General features: G+C 42.3%; 1 protein-coding gene across 2 annotated transcripts in view; it reads right to left on the bottom strand.

Moving 5' to 3' along the window:
* Window positions 1-2,287: 2,287 nt before the first annotated feature.
* LOC103187845 (collectin sub-family member 10 (C-type lectin)) overlaps window positions 2,288-25,486 on the bottom strand; it is a 29,605-nt gene continuing 6,406 nt past the window's right edge. The window contains exons 3-8 of one of the 2 annotated variants that reach the window (XM_007907524.2): window positions 18,677-18,748; window positions 16,743-16,814; window positions 14,295-14,348; window positions 12,653-12,748; window positions 10,242-10,552; window positions 2,288-2,578 (exon numbers count right to left, since the gene is read on the bottom strand). In XM_007907524.2, coding sequence (XP_007905715.1) covers window positions 2,546-2,578; window positions 10,242-10,552; window positions 12,653-12,748; window positions 14,295-14,348; window positions 16,743-16,814; window positions 18,677-18,748 — 638 coding nt within the window. In that variant the 3' untranslated portion in view covers window positions 2,288-2,545. Of the gene's footprint in view, window positions 2,579-9,774; window positions 10,553-12,652; window positions 12,749-14,294; window positions 14,349-16,742; window positions 16,815-18,676; window positions 18,749-25,486 lie in introns of those variants that run through there. The other variant, XM_007907523.2, reaches the window with a different exon arrangement.

Here is a 25,486-nt window from a genome sequence, read left to right as displayed (position 1 = left end):
AATCCATTCACTCTCTGGCACCTCCCTACCTCTCCAACCTCCTCGCTCCCCAATTCATCACCAGGCGCCTCTGCTTGACTGGCACCGGCATCCTGCTCATCCCTCATACCCTCCACCCTACCATCGGAGGTCACACTTTTAGCCACTACACCCCGAAACTCTGGAACACTCTCCCTCTATCCCTCTGCCTTGCCCCTCTCTCCCCTTTTTCAAGTCACGCCTTCCTTTTTGACTGTGCTTATGGTCATCTCCCACCTCCCCACCCCCAGCTCGGAGTCAGGCTCCACCACAGGCGCTGACACCATCAGCATCCAAGGCTGCACTCTCCACCTCTCAAAGCCAGTCAGGAACCTCGGCGTTTTGTTCGACCCTGAGCTGTCCTTTCTCCCTCACATCCGCACCACAACTGGCACCGCCTTCCATCACCTCCGGAATATCGCCAGATTACGGCACTACCTCACCCCTCACGCTGCTGAAACCCTGGTTCACGCCTGTGTCACCTCAAGGCTGGACTATGGGAACTCTCTCCTCGCCGGCCTTCCCGCCACCTCCCTCCACAAGCTGCAGGTCATTCAGAACTCTGCAGCTCGTGTACTGTCCCGCACCAGGCTTCGGGACCACATCACTCCCACCCTCGCTCGCCTCCACTGGCTCCCCATCCCCCAGAGGATTGATTTCAAGATCCTCATCCTCACCTACAAGGCCATTCACGGCCTTGCTCCCTCCTACCTCTCCAACCTACTATCCCCCTACCTACCTGCCCGTACCCTCCGTTCCTCTGGCTCCGGTCTGCTCCACGTCCCCGCCCCAACCGCCCTACTATCGGTGGTCGGGCCTTCAGCCTCTCAGCCCCGAGGCTCTGGAACTCCATCCCCCAGTGCCTTCGCCTTGCTTCCTCCCTTTCCTCCTTCAAGGCCGGTCTCAAAACCTTTCTCTTTGACCGTGCCTTCAGCTCCCCTCTCGACTCTCTTCCTCCTCCTCGCTCCCTCCCTTCCCTCCCCTCACCCTGACCATTTCCCCCTCCTCTCTCCCTCCCTTCCCTCCCCTCACCCTGACCATTTCCCCCCTGCTCGGGTCATGACCCAACTGTGCAGCGCCTTGGGACGTCCTCCTGACGTGAAAGGCGCTCTATAAATGGAATCTTGTTGTTGTTGTTGTTGTTAAGCGCTCTGAGATGCTACCCTGTGTGGAGGGCGCTATAAAAGTGCAAGTTGTTATTGTTGGTCACAACTTTTCATGTTTTCTGGAGAATCTATTGATTAAAAACCCTATTATGTTTATATATTGAGGTTGTAGATGGTCCCAGTGACCTCAAAGCCAATGGGAAAGGTGGATCTAACAGGGAACTGCCCATAGCAAATGCCGCTTCGCAAATGTGCTGATGTCTTGACTTCATCACCTTTAGAGATTGTTTTGAGATCTCTGCTATACTGAATTCAGGCAAAAATTCTGAAGCAAAGGTTGTCAAATGCATCTGCTGAGCTCAATGACCATAATTTGAATAACTGACAACTCCTTCCCACAAAATAAATATTAAAAATAGTGGTTTGCATATACTTACGTGATGATTTTAGGCCTTCTGTGCATGCCACATTTGTTTGTGGCCGTACAAAAGAGGTGGATCCACTTTTCCTATTGGTGTTTGTGACTCTAGAAATCCGCAATATAAAGTGGAACTAGTATCAGATCTCGCCAACCCAGAGCTGGGAAGATGATCAATTTTACATTGCTTGTTGCCTCTGGAAACTAGCTTGCCTTCAGATAGGCACTGCCTATCATTAGTAGTGTAAATATCAATAGTTGACTTGAACTAATACCCTGTGTACTGCTCAAGTTATAAGTAAGGGAAAAATTCCACAAATGAAACAATACAGGTAACGTGCTTTTCAAATTCAATGAAAAGCAATTTGCAGCGTCAATATGCAGTACTTTTTTTAAAAAATGCTCATTATTCATTGCTGGTTAATAATAGACCAAATGGGTGTTGGTGCTGATCTTCACTTTTGAAAATATATATTTATAAATATAATATCTAGTACAACACATATTAAAAACAAAAACAACATCTTTTGTTAAAATGTTTCCCTTTTCTCCTGATACAAAAACATTCCGTTGTTTTACGGTACTTTCCTTCACTGCACACAGGTTGTGGACATGTGTTTTGGGACGCTCCCTTTAACACAGTCAGGAGTCGCCCTTGTGTGCATCACATCCATGTGCCCACCGCACCCCCCCCCGATAAGGCGCACTTGCCACTTTCGGAAGGTGCCCATTGGGCACCGTACGGACACATGTTTACCGTATATACATTTTCGGGATGCTCTTTGGTTACATCTCGAGTGTCCTTCTGTACCCTTATGTTTATTTCAGTCAGTTTTGGGTGCGCTGATGGGCTACCCAGTGGGTGTGCCCTGAGTGGTTTGTGCCGGTGCGGCTCCTGCCGGGGTCAGGCCGCATCTGGCCTTTGCCGTGGTTGAGCTGAACTTCAGCTTGTCCCTCATTATATAGTCCCTGATCCCAGCGTGTGCGAGCCTGAGGCAGGCCCTCACCGTTCCCTTGTGTTGGTGCTGATCGTGACCTGTACAACGAAGACACAGAAATTTTAATCACATGTAAATTGTTCAGACTAATGCTTAACCCCCTCAGTGTTATCGTTTATATTTATCTAAGTGGGGGAAAGTGTAACCTAAGAACTTTGCATTCTTTAAAAAGCTAAACAAACCTTATTTGTCGCTTGGTACCTATTTGCTTTACGTTAATCATTAACTGCAATGACTAAAGTTACTCTTGCTACAATGGAATGTGTATTGCAATTGAATGTAAGCCACTCCCAGTGAGAGAGACAAGACATACAGTCCTGTGAGAGTTAGAAATTCACTTCAATTGAACAAGCAAAATGTGCATATAAAATAGTCAATTGTACAAGTAGCAATTTGGAAGGAAGAGTTCCTCACTAAGCATTGGAATACTACTACTACTAATAATAATCCTTGCATTTGATATAGTGCCTTATCATGTCTTCGAGACGTTTCAAAGCCCTTCACAGAATATACTGCAAAGTGAATTGACTGTATATTTTGTGGGAAAAATACCTTTGCAGGTGTTCCAATGGAAATGTGTTGACCAAGTGGTAATAGTACAGGTAAAATTAAGCAGTGGCACTGCAGTATTTTTTGATCAAAACGAAAGTGGCCTGAGAGTGTTTATTTGGTGTTTTAACAATTAAGTTGGACCTGACATTCCCACTGTTACTATGGTTAAACATAAACTGACTTCGGATAGTCGTTTACAGCCAGGACTCAAGGTTTAAAACTGCAGTTTTCAGGTTAGTGCCAATCTGGGTGGCTGGAAAACAATTGAAACTGTGTTACCTAATGGGAAACATGCCAAACAAGTCCAACTTGTTTCTAGGTGCAGGTATGCAAATTTGCTTGCTTTGAAAGCAGTGTTTGTAAGTGAAATGCATTAGCCAACCTGTCATAGTTCATTCCTTTTTTAAAAAAAATAGACAGAGTGGATTGCAAAGGAATTTTATTTCATCAATATTCCCCTGCTGCATTTCCTCAGTATGCATTCTTTAAATTGGTGTTCAGCTTTGTCAAATGGATCTGCTGTTTGGCGAAAGGTAGCTAAAAGCCAGATTCCCATTTCAAGTCCTTTGCTCATTAAAAACAACAATAACTTGTATTTATATAGCGTTGTTCATGCAGTAGGGTCTCAGAGTGTTTGATGCTGAAACAGCCATAAAGAGAGGGGAGATGACTGAAGGCATGGTCGAAGAGGAAAGACTTCAGGTGTGCATAACTACCAACCTTGCAGAAGACAAAAGCAGTAGATCTTCAGCAAAAAAGTTATTGATCAGTTTTAAAAGCATAGATTTTTAGCGGCATAAATGTTAACCTGGTTTAGTGTCCCCTCCAAAAAAGTAAAAAGTAGATTTTCTGTAGAATATTTCAAGCAATTTCTGTGATTAAAAATCAAACAAATGTTATAGAATTCTTAAACAAAATCAGAAGTCTCTGGGAACACTCAGCAGATCAGGCATCATCTATGGAGAAAGGAAAGTGAGTCAGGGTGCACAACCCTTCATCAGAATTCTTTACGGAAATGCAACTGAAACCCATATGACCACATACTTGAAAGCTAAAAATCCTTTCCACGTACTAAAAAATATCCTTTCTAGGTGCTAAGAATCCTTTCCACCTGCCTACCTATCCCCCACTCCACCATCCTGCCTCCGATTTGTCCCTTGTCCCCTCCGCTCCATCATCGGTGGCCGTGCCTTCAGCCACTACCTCCCGAACCTCTGGAACTCTTTCCCTCAATCCATCTGTCTTGCCCCCTCCCTCCCCACCCTCAAATCCCAACTAAAGACCTTCCTTTTTGATTGTGTTTATGGTCACCTTCCTCGTTCCTCTCCCCCTGGCTTGGCGTCAGACTCTGTCACTGTCAAGCGCTCTGGGTCGCTACCCTGTGAGAAGGGCACTATATAAATGCAAGTTGTTGTTAAAAAAACTTTCCCCGTGCTAAAAAAAATCCTTTCCGCATGCTATGAGCCTCTTGTCTTGCACCTTGTCTAAGTGCCTTGGGATTTCCTCCCGACATGAAAGGTGCTATACAAATGTAAAGTTGTTGTTGTTATCTAAGGACTTCTGAAAATCCACATACCTCACACATAATACATTTCCTGACTCTATCCACTGTGTCTTCAAAATGTTAATAAGATTGATCAAGCACAGTTTTCCTTTTAGAAATCCATGCTAGTTGCTTTTTATTATATTCTCCATTTCAGGATGTTATTTCATCCTTTATCTCTCTCACTGCAGGCCGCCAAGATCCTCAATCACGTGTTCATCACATCCAGCCTCGACTATGCAAACTCACTACTTGTCGGCCTCCCCAACTCCTCCCTCCACAGGCTGCAGATCATCCAGAACTTTGCAGCCGTGTCCTCTCCCGCACCAGGCTCTATGAACCTATCACGCCTATCCTCGCCCGGCTCTACTGGCTCCACATCACTCAGAGGATACAGTTCCTGATCCTGGTCCTCACTTTCAAAACCCTCCACAGCCTCGCTCCTCCCTACCTCTGTTATCTCCTAAACCCTACCAACCTGTCTGCTTTCTCTGCTCAGTGGGCTCCGGTCTGCTTTACATCCCCGCCTTGCCCGCCCCATCATTGGGGCGGGCAAGGCCTTCAGCCTCTCTTCCCCCACCCCCTGGAACTTCATCCTGTATTCCCTCTGCCTCATCCCCTCCCTTGCCTCCTTTGAGACCCATCTTCAAGACTCTCCTCTTCGACCATGCCTTTTGGTCACCCTCCTACCCTACCCTGTCTGCCCTCCACCCCTCTTGATCCCAACCACCAGCTCAGGTGTGGATCCCTGACTGTCCAGTGCCTTGAGATGTCCTCCTGACATGAACGGCGCTATACAAATGTAACTTCTTGTTGTTGTTTATTTATTGACTTGAATACCTTGCCCACCACAGTTTCCTGGATTAGCTCCATCTCCTTTTTAAAAATTAGATATTACATTCGCCACCCAGTAATTGTCTGGCAAAACTTGAGAAAGAGCAGGCAATTGGGTCTAGGATGGATGGTTTTGTAGAGGAGCAAACAACAACTTAAAAAAAGGGTCCAATTGCCTGCTGCTGTATAAACCATTTCTGTGGTTGGAATATCTAGACTTCATTCAATGCTCTGACTACACTCAACATACAGTATCATGAAAGGATAAGGACACTGCAGGGAGACTTCCCCAGACCACTCCTGTGCATCTTCTACCAGACTGCTAAGTGTGGTATTGATGGCCTCCTGAGAGTAGGGGGTCTGACCCCTCCGATACCTTCAAAAACTTAGTTTGTATGAAACAATCCTTTTTATGTATGAAGTGCAACAGAAAGTCAGAGCCATCCTTTGCATCCTATCCTTGTTATTTTGGAACATTTCTGCCACGTTTGGTGGTGGTATAGCCTTTTCTAGCCTGGATAATTGCCTATCTTTACACTGTTAACTGTTTCCGTTTGTAGAGTACGGTTTTAATCTGCAAACAAATAACAAAAAATTACAATTTGATGTTGCAAGTAATAATAATAATATAAAAAATAGTACCAAGATGCAGGAGGTATATTGCTTTCTGCCTGGAGGAAGGATGGTGAATCTTTGCCCATACCGTTATTTGAAACACAAGCAAGTTTCATCCTTCCTAATTAATAAATAATTCCTTCAAAAAAAATTGGTCACTTCAATGTTTGTGGGACACTGCAGTGTGCATTTGGCTGCTGCGTTTTGCCCACAAAATATTCACTTTACAGTATATTCTATAAAGTGCTTTAAGACATCTCAAAGAAGTGATAAGGCGCTTTATTAAATTAAAAGATTATTACTATTTTTATAAGGAAACATTCACAAACCAGAACACCAGAGGGAGCTATGTGCTGCAGTTTACAGATGAATCAATTCTATCATGCTATCTGAAATATACCAGCAGGGAGAAATTCTACCTGGGTCTGATTGTAGACTTGTTTCTCAGCATATCAGGGTGTAGAAAACTTGGACAATTCTTTAACTCACTCTTAATGATGAAGCTTGTTTTCTATAGTTCTTAAAATTTGCAGGCTATTTGTCCGCTAAGAAAAAGTCTTCAAGTCTTAGACCCAGGAGGAATTCTCTTCCCCCCCAACCCCTCACCCAGGTTGGGCAGCCTGAACCAGCCTGAACAGTAGAAGCGAACACTGGTATACTTTCCCGTAGCAAAATGATACATTATAAATAATCATGCGCTTTATCCCTTTGTTCAGCTTCTCAAAGCATTTCACAGAGTTTACTGTAAAGTGTTGCATGTATTTTGTAGGTGAAACGTAAATCAGTAGAGCAAACGGGAGGAACATTGTTAGAACACAGCAGCAATTTATGCATAGCAATGTGTCACAAACAGCCAAATGGTCAACTTTATATGAGAGATTCTCGGCCAGATCACCAGAAGAAACTCCTTTCCCTTTTTGAATACTGTAATTCCTTGGGATTGTTAACATCCATCTGAACAGGCAGAGAGCGCTTCAGTTTAATGTCTCATCTGAAGGAAAAGTAAGGGGTCAAGGATGGAGCCTTAGGGCACCCCTCAGGTGACTGAGTGGGAAGAAAAACCATTTGCCGAGATGTATTGTTGGTGGTTTGTTAAGTAAGACAACAACAAAACAACAAAATTAGATTTTTAGAGCGCTTTTCATGTCGGGAGGACGTCCCAAAGCACTGAACCACTACGGTGGATCAGGGAGGAGAGGCGGTGGAGGAGGATGGTGTAATCGACTGGGTCGAACTCGGCAGAAAGGTCAAAGAAAATGAGGAGGCAGAGGAAGCCCTGGTCACAGAGAGAGAGAAAGTCATTTGTTACAGGGCGTAAACCAGACTGGAGAGGTTCAAGTAGGGAGTGGAGGGAGAGGTGTGAGCAAAGTTGATTTGCAATTTCATGTCGACAGGACGTTCCTAGCGCTTGTTACACAAAGGCAAAACACGCTATTAACCAGTATCTTCTTGATCCCTTCTGTTATTAAAGATATATTATTGTGTGACATATTGTTTTAGTACAGTTAGGAATGCAGTTAGTTTTAGTAGTTACAGTTTGTCAACTAAACTGGAATGAAAATCTTGATTATTGGTTGTTTTGATCTGGTTGAAGATATCTTATGCTTGTTAGTCAGTATTGAAATGATTTGTAGACACTATAAGGTTAATCAGATTCAGCAGAATTGTAGAAATTATATTTAAGGGTGATGTGTACATGAGGTAATTGGTGTACAACTCTAGATCAAATGTTGTGGGAAAATGTCAGTATGTTGTGACTTGAAGAATTAAATTGGTTCAGAAGTAAGAAGTGTATTTATCGCAGCTGCAACTCACTTGTTAATTGTTCATGTATCAGTTCTGTATTGTTTTAATCAGAATCAGTTCATGGGTATTGCATCCAAGGATGGTCCTTGTCTGTAAACAATATCAGGTGGGAGAGAACGTGCAGATTTGTATGGACCGTCTTGTTAAAAAGGACAATGATCAAAGATGTACAGTATAGCTAAGCTATACTTTGTTCAGTCAGAGTTGGTCACCTCTGAGCTTTGGTTCGAGCTGGTGAGAGTGAGTGCATCCTTTGTTTCCCTCGCTCTAACACCCGACCTCAACTGTTCAAGGTTCCGGAAATTCCAGCAACATCAGGGGTAAAAAAAACAAGAGAGAAGAAAAATAGATCGCAATGATCCAAGAATACTGTTGCAACACAACTGCTAGAGATTCAACTTTGGTCCTTTGGATCAACATGTCTGCAATTATTTGTTTGTGTTGCAAAGAAAAGACAAGCAAGATATGTTCGCCTACTGCTTATGAACTTTGATATTGACTTTGATATTGTCCTTACAGTGACATTGTTATATGAGAGCATAACAGGCAATATTGTCTGTTGTAACATGACCCATTGTAACTATGCTTATTAATTCAATACAAAATGGTATGTCTTTCTGTCTTATCAAGTAAACGGACTTTAAAATATAAAATACAAGTGACTTTGGTTCATCTGTTCACGGATTCCTAATTTACATTTTCTGCTAAACAGAATAAGCTGTTATTTTCTGGTCACACCTTTTGTCCCAGGCTTCAATGCAATGGTTAACTCCATTACTGACCATACCTTCAAACTCAACACTTCCACAATTGAGTACTTTAACCACTATGTCAACTACATGAAAGCAATAAATAACTGCCTTGAATTGGTTCTGTCTTAACTGTCGTCTCCGACAGTAGGTTTGCCTCCAGATATCTAAAGATGGGACCTCGCACTTTTATTAACCCTTTTATAATTAGTTAATACTACAGGATTCAGTAATGTGGGGGGAGTGGTTCTGAAATGTTATATTCACACACCAGATTTTTTGCATTAATTGTGACTTCCATTTTATGATTTTCAGATTGTGAAATTTGTTGCAAATGCCCTATTCTATAATATACAATATAGTAGGTCTCTCCTCAGTCAGCGGCCAAACCAACCTCTCGGCTGAGGGGGAGGGGGGGTTAGGTGGATATTTAAAAGGTCACTTTGACAAGTTGGTGCCTTGAACATAGGGAAAAGGAGGAGGCCATTCAGCCCCTCGAGCCCGTTCTGCCATTCTATTAGATCACGGCTGATCTGTACTTCAACTCCATTTACCCACCTTTGCTTCGTATCCCTTGGTTCATTCAATCCGTAACTGTTTGTGGGACACTGCTGTGCGCAAATGCTATTAAATTTTGCCCACAAAGTATACAGCCAATTCACTTTTACAGTAGTTTCTGTGAAGTGCTTTGAGACGTCTCGAAGACATGATAAGGCATTATATCAAATACAAGGATTATTATTATTCAGATTGCATAGGAATGCAGAAGGTTGCAGTTGTCATCTGATGTGGAGATGTACCACTACAGTAACTCACTGGCTTAATCATAGCTAGCCGAAACCTAAAAGATTTAATAATTTCCACGGGCCACATGTAGACAGACTCCTTGCTGGCCCCTCTCCTAGCACATGCCCCAACCTCACTATGCTCGCTGGCCAGGGATAGCAACTTTGATTCAGTTTGAATCGCCTTATATGCTATCTTCGGCTCGCGGGATTGAAATAATTACAATTAGTCAGTAATTCCCGCTTGACGGGCTGGTTCTTCCTCCTCCCTCCCCCGTTATTAGTTCGATTAGCTGGGGGTTTAGTGTGTATATATAGAGAGAAAATAGACTAGGTCATCCCATAGGGAAAGTACCATTCTTTACTAAATTTATAAAACATGCCAAAAATATAGTTACAGCAAAATTCACAACAGCAATATAACCAGGAGATTGCCAACTTGCCTAACGTGACTATTTTATGAATGTGTAATGTGGCCCGCAGGCAGCAGGTTGGCAACCCCTAATGTAACCTATCTTTCAGCAAAATGCTTCTCCATTATTTTCTTTTGGATAAAAGACGTTGCACATGGTTTGATGAATTAATATGTGATATACAGTATATGTTGTACTATTTAGCTATTGCTCCATTATAATTACAAACCAAAGGATCTAAACAGCCATTACACTGCTTTATAATAACTGGTTGTTATCTTAGGTTATACAGAACAGTAACACATGTATCTGGAGAAGGGTGGTCATGATTTCTTCTTTATAAATTCACAGACAAAGTATATGTTGAGGTGACACTCCACATCATTCCAGCCCCCATTGCTTACCATTTCCACACAGTCCTCACCACCAAATGCATTGTTGGGTTCCCCTGGTCTCCAGTTACTGTAGTTCTGCAGAGGGGTATAGTCAGTGTACATAAATTGCCTTTCCTTTTGCAAGTCATTTACCCCAATGAATACTCGGGATAGCCCAGTCTTGTTCACATAGGCAGCAATCAATGCATTTGTTTCTTCTTTCTTTGGCATAGCCAGTGATCCTCCCCTGTCCCGGCAATGAATCAGGGCATCGTTGTAATTCTTCCCTTCCTTCACAATCAGGTAGAATTTTTCTTCTGTTTCTTTGATACCTGCTATAACTTCAGAGGAATAAAACAAAGGGAAACTTTTACTTTATTTTATGGCTGATGATTTCGATCAAGTCTCTGCATGTGTTTTGGGTTTATGTATTTTTTGTGGTCTATGGTTGAAAATGTTATAATTAGAAACATGTTTCAAATATTTCCTTCCTAAATGCATCTGAGTTCAACATTTGCAAAATACTTGCACTTTTCCTATTAAGGGGCACCAGCCTAACTGAAAAGGGTTTGGCAAACTTAGATTTTTCTCTTTACAAAAGTTTTGATCAAAACTTCCACTCTGCAACAGTTATAGTGCAATTGATGTACAGCAACATTCCTTTTTACATAGAAAATGGGAGTGAAGGTTTCTGCAAGGTATGATTCTGGAGTGAAATGTAAGACACAAGGATTATTCTGATTTGATACCATCTCAGTGTGTCAGCCTCGCAAAGTGGTAAAAGTTTCACCTCTGAGTAGACATAGGGTCAACTTCCACATGCGGATGACACCCTCCGCCTCCACCCTCGACTCCAGGACCACTATTGTCCTCACAGACTCTGTCTGTCGGACATCAAGTCCTGGATAAGAACTAACTTTCTCCAGGACTGCCAACAAGACCGAAGCCCTCCAGCTTGGCTCCCGTCAGCACCTCCAGAAATTGGGCGCTGACAATATCACCCTTCATGGATGATCTCTACACCTCACAGAGCCAATATGCAACCTCAGCATCCTGTTCGACCCTCAACTGTCCTTCTTACCCCACATACGTTCCATGACCCGCTTCGCCTTTCCTCACCTCCGCAACATTGCCCGGTTCCACCACTGTCTCCCACTGCAGGCTGCCAAGATCCTCATCCACGCATTCATCACATGATTGATTACACAAACTCCCTGCTTGTCAGCCTCCCCAGTTCCTCCCTCCACAGGCTGCAGATCATCCAGAACTCTACAATGCTTGCCAAGCTCCAAGACCCTATTACCCCCATCCTCGCCTGACTCATCACTCAGAGAATGCAGTTCAAAATCCTGATCCTCACCTTCAAAGGCCTCCACGGCCTCACTGCTCCCTTCCTCTGTGACTCCCAACCCACTGCCAACTGGTCTGCTCCCTCCACTCAGTGGGCTTCGGCCTGCTTCACATTCCCCACTTTGCCCACCCCATCATTGGCAGGCGGGCCTTTCGTCTCTCTGCCCCCGCCTTCTGGAACTCTGCCCCACAGTCCCTCCACCTTGGCCCCTCCCTTGCCTCCTTCAAGACCCGTCTCAAGACCCACCTTTTTGACCACACCTTCAGTCACTCTCCTATCCCACCCTCACTGCTCTCCACCCCTCCTGATTCCAACCACCAGCTCTGGTGCGGATCCCTGACTGTCCAGCGCCTTGGGCCATCCTTCTGATGTGAAAGGCATTATACAAATGTAATTTGTTGTTGTTGTAAAGTCGAATGGTCTAGGATACAAGCTCCACAGTCTAATCTGACACCCAAATGCAGTGCTGGGGGTTTCAATTGTAGTTGGGGGAGGCAGCACCAATAAACAAGGCTAACAGGATACTGGGCTAGATTGCTAAATCAAATGAGTTTAGATCCCAGATGTCACACTCAGGCTGTACAGTGCGCTGGTCAGACCGCACCTTGGATACTGCACACAGTTCCAGTGCAGGCCTTAGAGATGGTGCAGAGGAGAGCAATGAGGATGATTCCAAGTTTTAGAGGAATGAGCTATGAGCAATGATTCGAAAAGCTACATCTTGAGAGAATATGACTCAGAGTTAAATAACAACAACATTTATATTGTTCCCTTCAGGCAGGTAGCATCTCAGAGCTCTTACCAATCAATGACTGGAACAATTTACAGGAAAAGTGGTAGAGGCCAGGACACTTTGGACTCATTTAAAAAGCAGCTTGATGGAGTGATGGGGTGACGATAGGGTGGGTATCCTGGAAGGATGAGATCAGATGGGTCGAAGGGCCTTCTTCATCCAGACCAATCTTGTGATATATATTTCAGACAAGAATACCATTCACCATTCACCAGGAATCCACTATATTCAAGAGTGCCTTTGAGTCTACTTTGAACATGTGGAAATGTACTGTGAAGATTTTTTAAAGCCACTTACCATTTTTTATGAAATGCATCGTGCTGTTCAGGCGAGCAATGTTGATGTCCATCTGTCCAACTATTTTCCGATATCTTCCACAGTCACAAAAACTACCTGTTAATTTAATGATAACAACTTGTGTTTATGCAGCACACTTCCAAGAAGAGCAAATAGAATGCATTCCCTGCGCTTACTTTGTCTTATCTAGCCCAGAAAACAAATATTAAGCATCAACATAAGTTGGAAGTAATCATTAACAATTTTAATATTAATAATTACATGAAAAAAATCCATGAACAAGCAATAACAACAACAAATTGCATTTATATAGTGCCTTTTATGTCAGGATGACGACCTAAGGTGCTGTTCAGTGAAGGGATGGAAGGAGGACCGAAGGCATGGTCAAAGAGGAAGCTCTTGAGAGAGAAAAAAAAATTTGGTCACGTTTCGCCCACAAAATATACAGTCAATTCACTTTACAGTATATTCTGTGAAATATTTTGAGACATCTCGAAAATGAGATAAATCGCTATATCAAGTGCAAGGATTATTATTATTATTTCACATTTTAACAGTTTACTACCTTACGGTGTTGATTACCTCAGCATTCACATTTTCACATCAGTTAGATCTTTACAAGAGCCAGTTCCTTGTTGACGTCCAGATGTGATCATATATTACATGGTATGTTCACATAAATAAAGTGTTGTCTAATTAGTAACCTCTTTGTATTTATCAGACTGACATATGTGGAAAATACTTTCGTATGCATAAGATTACCTGTCATCAGCAGGTCCCTGGAGTACTGCAAGCAAGAGGTGGGACAGCTTGCCACGCAGCAATATCAATTGCAAGTTACACGGTTTTAGCTGGTTAGAACAACAACAACAACAACAACAACAACAAGATTCCATTTATAAAGCGCCTTTCACGTCAGGAGGACGTCCCAAGGCGCTGCACAGTTGGGTCATGACCCGAGCAGGGGGGAAATGGTCAGGGTGAGGGGAGGGAAGGGAGGGAGCGAGGAGGGGGGAAATGGTCAGGGTGAGGGGAGGGAAGGGAGGGAGCGAGGAGCGGGGAAATGGTCAGGGTGAGGGGAGGGAAGGGAGGGAGCGAGGAGGGGGAAGAGAGTCGAGAGGGGAGCTGAAGGCACGGTCAAAGAGAAGTAGTACTCCAACACACAACTGGGGTTTCGAAGCCTTGGTCTTTGCCAACCTGCACCTAATACTTTCCGGAATTAGGTAAGCAGGATGTATCTCTCCAAGGAGAATGATCGCATTCCATTCCAAGAATCTATCTCGGGAATTTCCATGTGAAGATGAGATGCATAGAATTCTCATTGGTTTGGATACCGTTCAGCATGGTGATGGGTTCCATGTGTCAGACACCAGACTGACCAAAAATAAATCTCAGGAACCGGACAACTGGGATCATCACAGGGGCTTCTCTCGATTCAGACATTCTGTTGCTAAACATGTCAACTTGACATGTTTCAACATAATAGGCCCTACACCAGATGCAAGGAGTCACAGAAGGAGGCTATTTTGCCCATCAATTTCCACCAGCTCTTAGAACAAGGTGTTCATTCAATCACACTGCCCAGCCTTATCCACATACCTCCCTTCAAGCTTCAAATATCATTATTTTAATAGTACAGTACCTTGTTCACCTTTTCGGCCGGGAGGTCCGGGATAACCAGTGTTTCCTTTATTGCCTAAGTTAAATTTTACAATGAGTCTTATAGCACAATTGAAGGATGAGAGATGATCAGTTTCACAAAGTGCTGAAAGTTAAAGTGATACTATTTTCATACAAATATAATGCAATTCCATTTACAATTACACAGTGCCTTTCATATCAGGAGGATGTCTCATAGCTTTTAAAGGTGCTGGGTGGGCAACTATGCTGGGGATGGAAGCTGAAGTTGGTGGAGAGAGGAAAGATAACCAAGAATGCAGTCAACAAAATAGTTCTGAGACAGGAGTTTGTTTGGAATTTTTTGTTTGGAGAGAGACAATGTCAATTTTACATCATAGTGACTTCACATGTTTGTGATATATGGGAATAAATTCCACCTGAGACTGGATTTACTCTATTTATGTAACATTTTAGATTGGTCAGAATTTGGCAAATTGTTGAATTGAAGTCTTTGAAGTCAGTTTTCTGTAGTTTCTTAAACAAAATTACACAAATTTGGCTTCAAAATTAACGCTGTATTTAAGAATCTGCCAAATTCTAGATGGAATAAATTTCCATATTAATTAACAAATGCTAACTGTTTCTTCTGGTCTGTGAATATTAACTGTCAATAAATCTGCCAAACGGCTGGTAGGCAAAAAAGTAGTTCATCAACTACTTTCTGCATGTGTTAGTTTTTGAAATTTGGCATTTGTGACTCTTTTGAAGACTTAGAATAGTTATTTGCAAAGCAGAAGTCTCAATTTAATATCACAAATCTGGTTTGTGAAGATCACATATTAGACCACAATGATGTTTCAATGCGACTTATGTCATTACACTGTGTGTTTCTAACAAAACATAAAGATTTGCCAAATGTCTTTGCATAAAGAGGGTGGATTTTAATAGATGAATTGCGTTCGTCTTAAACCTTCAAGTGAAAATGATGACAAAAATAGCAATTTAATTCTATGATTATGTTCATGACTTTTCATAATATATAGTCAAAATTATTATTTTAGATATTTTAAGGGTTCGGTGTATCAGCTTTGTCTGATGCCTCTCCATACCCCGATGAATCCTCAGTTTGACTCTTGTATTTTAATATCTCAAGCAGTAGTGAATGTTATGTGCTGAGATTAAACAATGTACCTCAAGATGGCAGAACGCTCCGCTCCATGTATTGGGGATGAAAAACTACCTTTGGTGCTTTACAACATACAATTCCTGCCAGCCTTTACCCTCATTTACATCATCCACAAAGAGGTTTGTGGACTCAGCTGAACCTTTCCCTTGTACTCTCACGCACCAGGGTCCTTGACCCCATCACTCCCATCCTCGCCCAACTCCACTGGTTCCCCATCCCCCAGAGGATCGAGTTCAAGATACTCGTCCTCACCTTTAAGGGCATCCATGGCCTTGCCCCCTCCTACCTCTCTGACCTGCTGACTCCCTACCAATCTGTCCACTCCCTCTGTTCAGCGGGCTCTGGCCTGCTCCATGTCTCCCACCCGACCCGCCCTACCATCGTTGGCTGGACTTTCAACCTCTCTGCTCCCACACTCTGGAACTCCATCCCACAGTCCCTTTGCCTTGCTTCCTCCCTTGCCTCCTTCAAGGCCAGTCTCAAGACCCTTCTCTTCGGCTATGCCTTTGGTCTCCCTCCCACCTCTCTGCCTTCCCTCACCCCTACACCACCCCTTCCCCATGCTCGGGCCCCGACACCTGACTGTTCAGCGGTTTGGGATGTCCTCCCGATGTGAAACGCGCTCTATAAATATAATTTTGTGGTTGTTGAAGGGGGACAGCATGGAGGTGGGAACCAAGAGTAAAATAATTTAGAATGGAAGAAAAGCATAAGACTTTTAATTAACAGTTGGTAAGTTTATTCCAATGGGTGCAGACATATTTTGGACTGTGAAATTTTGGACAACAAATAATTCAAAATTACAATTTTTTAATATTTTTCAGTACTAGTTGGTTAAAGAACTTACTTGCAAAACCTGCCAAGAATCTGCTAACAAACCAACATTGCACATTGCAGTTTTATTAACTGCAGCTTGAGTCTTGGAAGTCTTGTCTTGATTTGTTATGTTACTCAAATTAGAAGTGAGCATCTGTGGGCTTCAGATAGCCTTGTGTAGAGAAAAACATTGGCGCAGGCCTGGTGGGTTAAATGCCCAATTTTTGTGCTGTAACATTCTATGACTAAAAGGGGTGAAATATTGGTAAAGATGGATAACTTGTAACTTGTGAACTAAGACTGCTAATAATTATTAACCAGGGACAAAATTTGTGGCATCTGAGAATGCATTCAATGTGATAAGGCATTATAAGCCTTCATAACAGGACTAATTTCACCCCTATTATTTTGTGGAAAGAAAGTAACTTAACTTCAAAGTTTGACGTTGTGTTCAAACTCTAAACTTACCCTTCAAGCCAATTGGACCAATTTTACCCATTCTACCAATATCTCCATTCTGACCAGGCTCACCAGTCATTCCTTCAAAACAAAAGGGAAATATGTTGGATATTCAATTATTAATATGCTGCTTCTAAAAATATATATATTTTACACAAGGTTTTCAAGGATGACAATTGACTGAGGAAGAAGAGTCTGGGAAACATCCAGTTGAGACACATTGGAAATTCCAGGTCACAGTCTAAACTGACACACCATACAGTGCTGAGAGTGTGCTGCATTTGTGGAGGTGTTGTCCTTTGGATGAGATGTTAAACTGAGGTTTTGGATCTGGCAACAATTAAAGTTAAAATCTGCCATCAAAGGTATTAAAAATAAGCTTTATTGCTAAAGGTATGGACTGTCAAGTGCAGTACCATTCAAACCACACATTTCAGGTTTGAATCATGGTGTTTGTTATTAAAGCTGGAACAGGTTGTTGTCAAGTCCCAAGTTAAATAGCAATCCTCTCATTTGCATTTGATAAGTCGTCAAACTGAGTTCACTGATTTCAGACATACAAAGTGGCGTAGAGGAGCTATGTGCAAACAGACCTGCTTTTTGGATCTGAGCTCCCAGGAATGCAATGGAGAGGCTTCCTCCAACCCATCTGCAAAGTCCAGGATCAAGCAGTGAGGTGGATTTGTTGCAAACATGGGAAGTGGCTACAGAGAGCGAGGGCTCCAGCCTACACTGACTTGTTGCTAAGCACCCTGGAAGAGGAGTCAGCTTCACAGTCTATTTGCCAAGGTCCCCTGCATGAGGACCCGGATTGAGCAGCTGGTGCTGAGTAAGCCTGGTATGCAGCAGTGGACTTGGACCTCAAGAACATCAAGGTGGCTAGCACATCACAAACTGTCCTGTAAAGGTCCTTCCACCATGCTGAAGGCACCAGATAGCTGATGAGGAAACTCTGAGCTTGGGGCAACAGCTGGTGTAAGGCATTACCTGGAGTAAAGTTCATGAACACACGTCCATACAACCAGCACCTGGAATCCACCTGGATTGTCTTGCAAAGAGACAATCAGCTGCTGCTTAAACTCCAATTGGTGGAACTATTACTCAATGGGAAGGGAAGTGTGCCCGAGCCATGGATAGGAAGATGGTGACAATGCTCTCACGTATTTCATGCTGAGGTGTGTTGCCCACCGGGAAGTCGAAGGGAGTTCCTTGTACCTACCATCCACCTAGTCAGGGCTCAAACCCATGCTTGCAGGATATCGAACAACCAACTAGTGACTATCCTTCTTGGAGGGGAGGTAAGTGGTGTCTCCTTGGAGTTGAACTGGCTACAAGGTGACATGCCTGGCAATGGAATGTCAAAATCGAGCCAACCCTTTGTGGCAGTCTTGGTAGTCCAGTTCCTGACCAGGCAGGTCTGCAGTATTCCAGGGCACTGGGGCGTCAAGAAGTGGCCCGTTGAACCTCCAGTCTAGGTAAGTCTGTGTAAAATCAATAGCTACTGAATAGAGATATTGTTGGTGCAGCAATAAATCAGAAATATTCCATCAAGAAAATGAGTTTGGTTGGCTGACCAAAAAGGTTGGCCATCACTGTTGTAGAGTGTAATGACTGTGTATTTTGTAGGCAAATGTGGCAGCTAATTTGTTCTCAGCAAAGTCCTACAAATAGCCTTTAAGTGAATGACGATTTTATTTGGGGAATTGGCCAGGACAGTGGGAGAAACTGTTCTCTTTTTGAATAGCGCCATAGGATCTTTAACATCCACCTGAACAGGCAGATGACACCTTGTATTAATGGCATCCGAAGGATGGCATCTCTGACAATGCAGCACAATCTAAGACCATACTGTGAGTCCAAAATCCCAACATGGGATTATAACCCAATATAAATGACAACAGCAGTATTTTTCTTTCTTAACTTCTTGTTACAGTGATCCATACCTTTTTTCCCTGGTGGACCTTCTTTGCCTATTTTTCCAGGCTCACCACAGTCACCTTCTTCACCCTGGTCACCTTTGGAAATATAAGACAAACCAGGACAGTATTAGTTGGTCAGCACCTCAAAGTTTCACTGAACCCTTAAACAGAAACCAGCTTCTAACTTGGTTTCACATTTTTATAGCACCATATCATCTTGAGAGTTTTGCATGTCAGAGTTGCAGTCCTTCAGATGAAACATTAAATTATGCTGTTAGCTCTCTGTTTAGTTGAATGTTAAACAATCCATGATACAGTAACAGACCCATAAGAACTGGAGTGAACAAGGTCCTTGGGTTGTACTTGAGAAGGGGCCAAGAGCCTATGCTTCCATGAAAGCCCTCAGAACTCTCTGCTCCCTCTCCCTGGGACTGTAGGAAGGAGGGCCAGGGAACAAAGAAATCTGAAGAAGCCACCTGGCTGGCCTGAAAGCTTGTAATCTACAGCTGAGGGGAGATTATGAGGGCAAACACTTGTAAGAGAGTACCAACTGCTAACTCAGGTGCATGCACCCCTCTGGGATTTTGTTGATGAAGGAATGTGCCTTGTCACAGTTGGGGCTGCTGAGAATTCTCCTCTGCTTCAATAAACCTGTGTTGGTTGACCACGCACTTAATATAGATGCAAATGCTTACTAATAGTTCAAAATCAAGTCTTACACTTGTACATGCATAAAATAAAGTCTATATAATTGACATTCATTAAAATTAGGTCAAATAAAAACAACTCAGTGAGCAGACATTTATTCGATATTTATTCACATATTAATGAGAATGTGAGAAGCTCACTCAATGGGAAGAATGAAAGCGCTGATGTGCGTTAACCAGGCATTTGAAGTCAGGCATCGTTTCCGTTGTAATGTGGAGGACTGCTGCAAGGTGGTCATCAGTCATCACAGACCTATGTTTTGATTTATTGAATTTCATCACAGAAAATCTTTCCTCGCATATGTATGTTGATCCAAACAGCACAAGCATCCTCCGGGCATGAGCCTTTATTTTTGGAAAGGTATATTCATTAAGAGAGGCGTAAAAACTGGGAAGCGGCACTGATTTGAATTGCTCCGCAAGCAATGGTCAGGTCATTGCATTGCAGGTCAATAAGCTCGAGTTGGAGGTCAAATGGGGCTTTGTCAACATCAAATGAGAAAGGTGAAGAGACCAAAGACAGGTCATTTTTGATCAAATTGAAATCCTGGAATCTGCGAGAAAATTCGGCATGTAAGTCAAATAGTGACGAAGTATACTTTCTAAGGCTTTGATCGCAACCAGTAATCTGCTGCAAAGTTAGAAAATGGGCAAACTGCCTGTTTCTTATCTGACCCGATAAAATAAATAATTTTGTCGTAAATGACTTAACACTGCAATACAAATCATGCACAAAGGCCCCCTTCCATTGCAGTTTTGAATTCAGTTCATTTATGTGACTCATGATATCAACAGCAGTTGCGAAATCAGAGAGCCAATTTGCATCATTCAGTTGTGAGATATCCAAATCTTTTTGTTTCATGTCCAAAAATAAATCAATCTCTGTTCTCAGTTCCCACACTCTTTTCAAGATCTTTCCTAAACTAAGCCATCGAACATTTGTGTGATACAGAACATCCGTGTGCTCGGATTCCAATTCCTCAAGCAGAGTTACAAATTGCCTGTGGTTTAATCCTCTTGCTCAAATGTAGTTGACCACTTTCATAACTGTGTCCACAATATTGATTAGTTTTAGAACACTCTTGCAGAGGACCTCTTGGTGGATAATGCAGTGCAGAAACACAATATTCTGTTCTGGATTTGTTTCTTTGACTTGATCTTGAATTCTTTTCAGTAACCCAACATTTTTGCCTGTCAGATTTGGACTTCCATCGGTGGTCACATTCACCAATTTTTTCCACTCCACTCCTAATTTTAAAATACATTTATTTACTGCCTCCAAAAAGTCTTCTCCAGTTGTCGTGTCTTTCATTGACTGCATTGATGCCAATTCTTCTGTGAGCTCAAAATGTTTGGTGATACCTCAAATAAAAATTATCAACTGGGCTGTGTCTTTGACATCACAACTCTCATCGAGTGCCAGTGAAAAACATGCAAAATTGCTTAGTTTATTTTGTAACTGCACACTTTTTATTTTCTTTCTTTATTATTTTTTCATTTATTTTTATTTTATTTATTTTATTTGTTTTATTTTCCACCCACACTGGTTTAAAAAAATTTAGAAGTCCATTCTTTGTTGAATATTCGGCCTTCAGTGTCCACTTACCGCTTCTTTGATAAACTCATGTTGAATTAACGTCCTCTTCAGTGAAAAGTATTGCCTCGGTTGCCAAGCGCACGTGTTTGAAAATTTACCGATCCATACATTTCTGACATCGGCCTGATTCAACATTTAAGGGAGCGTGCGCACAACTAAGCAGTGTGATTGGCTGCTGTTCCCGGTCTGATTCAAATGCAAAATTTGTGCGACTTTCTGGGACTGAATAAACTATAATTTTTTCTATTGTTAGACACAATGAAGGGCCAGATAGAATCATTTGGCGGGCCGGATATGGCCCGTGGGCCATATTTTTTCCACTCCAGCCTTAGCCCCTTCTGTTATATCTACATCTGACACTAGCAACAGCACGTCTAAGTAATGGGAATGGTTATTGACAGGTGTATAAAGGAGAAAGCTAAGCTGTATTAGCAGATAATTTATTACACCTTCATCTGTTAAGTTATGTGTCTGTGGTGCCTGCTACCTTTTTTGGGTGGGGTGGGGGGGGGGGGGTAAGCAGGGTCTCCTTGGAACTGAGCAGGTCACTGGGTTCTTTGTTCTCGTACATTCTTCATTGAGTTCAACACAAAAGCCTCTTCTCAATAATGAAGTTACTGAGCTTGCTTCAGACTACTTCCACTCTTCATTCTCAGTTACATTGTAAAGCTATCTCTTTCTCCCTGGACTGCTTTGAAAAGGAGTTTCATCCAAAGCCTGCAGCTGCAAAAGCCAGCATTTTAAATTGACTAAACTGTCTAAACAGAAACCTTTTAAATATCTTTGATTCAAATGTTGCAACATGTTATTAATATGTTGATTTGTTGATATGCTATCTGGAATTAGGTAAGGTATCCTTATGTGTGTATATACTGTAGATACTTTCTTACAGTGTTATATGTAATAGCTATTTTATATAAGGCTGCAGGAAAAGCATGATTTGTTGATCTAAAAGTTGTGACCAAAGTTGACTTGTGGTTTTGGTTTGGTCAGTTCAAGGTCAAGTACCTACAGTGAATATGTATTCCATTGCAACATCCACTTGTCCATCAACCCATCCTGTGCTCCCATTGGACCATCCTATCAACAAATGGGTGGTCCAAAGAGATCACTGGATAGCTTGACGGACAGGCAAATTGTCCAATGGACTGTGGGGTAGATTGATGGACAGGTGGATGATCCAATGGAAGCATGTACTTGGGTAATCATTAAAAAGTTGCAGCAACTAAAACAAATTGGGGGTTTTATAATAATAATAATAATCCTTGCATTTAATATAGCGCTTTTCACGTCGGGAGGACGTCCCAAACCGCTTCACAGAACACACTGTAAAGTAAATTGACTTTATATTTGTGGGCGAACGCGGCAGCCAATTGCGCACAACAATGTCCCACAAACAGTCGGAGATTGAAAATGACCAATTTATTATTGTTTTTGGTTTTGGAGGGATTATTATTAGGCTCTGTGTGGAGTAAGGAAACTTGCCCAAGGTTTCGCCCTCTGCCTGGAATTGAACTCAGGTCCCTCGCTTGCAAAGAGAGTGCTCAAACCACTGAGCTCCAGGACTTTTCTTAGTTGCTGCAACTTTTAATGATCACCCATCTACCAGGTTAGTGTACCAGAGGGAGAAGGGAAGGGGAAAAGGGAAGATGACCATACATAAAATTCAAGAGGTAGTTCAACTGTAGTCATATCTAACTTTCAAAGAGAGCTTTGGTAAGGTGGGACAGGACTATAATTCAGTAAGCAGACCATCTGTATGTGTAGGACCATAATATCAGTATGAGGTAGGGCCAGAACATTTATATGGGGTGGGGTAGAACTTTATTATGGGGGTATATCCTTAAGTCATATGCCACATGGCAATTTCTATGAGCAAAAACAGAGTTTATGCAATTTGGATTTGTCAAATGCATACCCAAATGGTTAACTGTTACTCCTATACTACTGTAATTAAAGGTCACGGGGATATGAATTCTGCTTGTGTGAACTGTTGCCAAGCTATCAATAGGAGGTGATGGTACAAAAAGTACCAAAAGTTGCAATAATATGAAGAATGAAATTCCATTCAGCCTTGGCCAATAACTGTATCATGTCTTAAATAAGATTATTATGTCTGACTATTGTGTCAGTCTGGCTGAGTACTTTCAGGAAATAAAACTCAATGAATATTTTCATAATGAGAGCTCTTGCCTCTGAGTCAAAAGGTTGTGGATTGGGTCTTGGAACTCTAAACTGATACTCTAATGCAGTGCTCAGGTGTGCTGCATCGTTGGTGATGTCGTCCTTTGTCTGAAATGTTAAACCAAAGCCCTTGACTACCTATCCAAGTGGATATTAAAGATCCCATGATGGTGTTGAAAAAAAAAGGGAGTTTTTCTCTCCAGTCGTTGTGGCATACTATCCCTGAAATAAAATGTGGTCACTCACTCCATAGTCAGACTATGGGCAAATTAACTGCCATGTTCACCCAGAAAATATAGTCATTGACTGTATATCCTGTGAAGCGCTAATGTGAAGATGTCTCAATGATATGATAAGGCGCTATATCCAATGCAAGGATTATTATTATTAACATTATTTTAAATTAAGATTATGCAAAATTGTGGAAAATACAGTTTTAATTTGGTAGCCCATTTTCCACGGATGTTCGATAGAACCGCTTCCAAATTAAGACTATATTTTAGAACATTCCACAATTCTGCTCAATCTTAAATTTTAAAACAAAATGGTCTTGAAGGCTAAGTATTACAGATGGGATTTCAGGCCTGTTGTCTGATCTGTCAAGTCTCAGCAATTTTCAATAACTTTGTTTTGTGGGGAAATGGAACACCCCAATAAAAACAATTAACAATTTGTTTCATTGTCACAACAATAACTTGCATTTATATAGCGCCCTTCTCGTGGGGAGCATCTCGAATTGTTTAACAGTGGGGGAGCCCAATGCCGAGCCTGGGGGGGGGGGTGGGGGGAAGGTCTTCAGTCCTGATCTAAAAGAGGGGAAGGAGGGGGGGCAAGTCAAAGGGATTGAGGGAGAGAGTTCCAAAGCTTTGGGTGTACTGGCTGATGGTGGAGCGGAGGGGATGAGGGACGTGGAATATCTCACTTGGATTAAAATATGGGCTGTTAGCAAATGAAAAAGATCACAAATAATTATGTAATCTTCTTTTGTCAATTACATATTTTAGATATTCAATTCACTTCCTCCCCAACCCCCCCCACCCCCCCACCCTTACGCACAAGCACATGCACACACATCCAAAACTCACTGTTTTTAATGGACTGTCCTTGGTAAGTATTATCTTTGCGGTGCAATTTATAGTTTCCAAAACAAGTTTCCCTCAGCACTTTCAGGAAATAAAACTCAATGAATATTTTAATAATGAGAGCTTTTGATCATATATTTCTGGCTATCATTTGAGAAAATTAATACCAGAGAAACTCATGTCATGTTATTCTGCTAAGGATTTTTGTGCAATAAAGACGCCGATGGCTGTTTAATAATATTTGGAACTATTTTGTAGCATGGGTTGAATATACTCCATGAGTGAGAGGGAGACCACCAACATGCATTCTGAATCACACTTGTGGGAAAGTAAACTCTGACAGAGAGAAACCACGCAAGTGTTTACGCAATTTACCGAGAATGATTCTTTAAACAGAAACAAGGGATTGTTTCCTGATATTTTTCGAATGATGTTTCCTCAGAAAAGGTAGAGGCTAATGTGCAGACCATAAGTACATCAGCGACTGGTAATCTCTCATGTTAAAGTGCTCAATGCCCTAAATTTATTATGCACTACACACAGGTTGGGGCGGAGCAGGTGTTACAAAATCAATTTATTTTCCTGTCCCTTTGTTATACTGTAAGCATCTGAGAGTAAATTGAAATGGTTTTTGACCCATAATAGGGAAGTCCCTGGTCTCTGCTCTGACCTCCTCAATGAGGAACAATTTTTATTTTAACTCTTTCTGGGCACGTGGGTGACACTGGGTCTGCTCTTTAAACTTCTGCTGTCTTTAAACTGGCTTTCTGCATGCTCCAAAACTGTGGACTCTGCCTTGCCCAGTCTTTGTCAGTCTTCAGATCAAACCTGAAGACCATCCTCTTCATTTTCGTCCTGGCTCAGCGTGAAGCTCCGCCATTGTTAAGCATTCCGAGATGTTACTCTGCGTGAAGGGCGCTGTATAAATGCAAGTTATTGTTGTTGATGCTGTCCTTGTGGCAATAGCAGTGACATAACCTTATTCAATCGTGAGTCCAGGTTTTTGACCCGGCAATGATAGAGTAATTTGACAAGTCAGCCTGGTGTGGACTTGGAAGTGGTGGCTGAATTTGGTCACTTTTCATGTCAGAAATCTTGCATGAAAATTTACCCCTTCCCACTTGCCACACTCCTGGGACTCCCAACATGTCACAGCAACACACCACTCCTGATCTTACAAGAACAACAAACATTTGCATTTATATAGTGCCCTTCATGCGGGGTAGCGTCTCAGACCTTATGAACCAAAGCTATGTTACTGAGA

Source organism: Callorhinchus milii, unplaced genomic scaffold (genome assembly GCF_018977255.1).
Source record: "Callorhinchus milii isolate IMCB2004 unplaced genomic scaffold, IMCB_Cmil_1.0 Scaffold2, whole genome shotgun sequence".
In the NCBI taxonomy this organism is placed as follows: Eukaryota; Metazoa; Chordata; class Chondrichthyes; order Chimaeriformes; family Callorhinchidae; genus Callorhinchus; species Callorhinchus milii.
The sequence above is the reverse complement of the archived record's forward strand: the minus strand, read 5'-3'. Positions and strand labels throughout refer to the sequence as shown.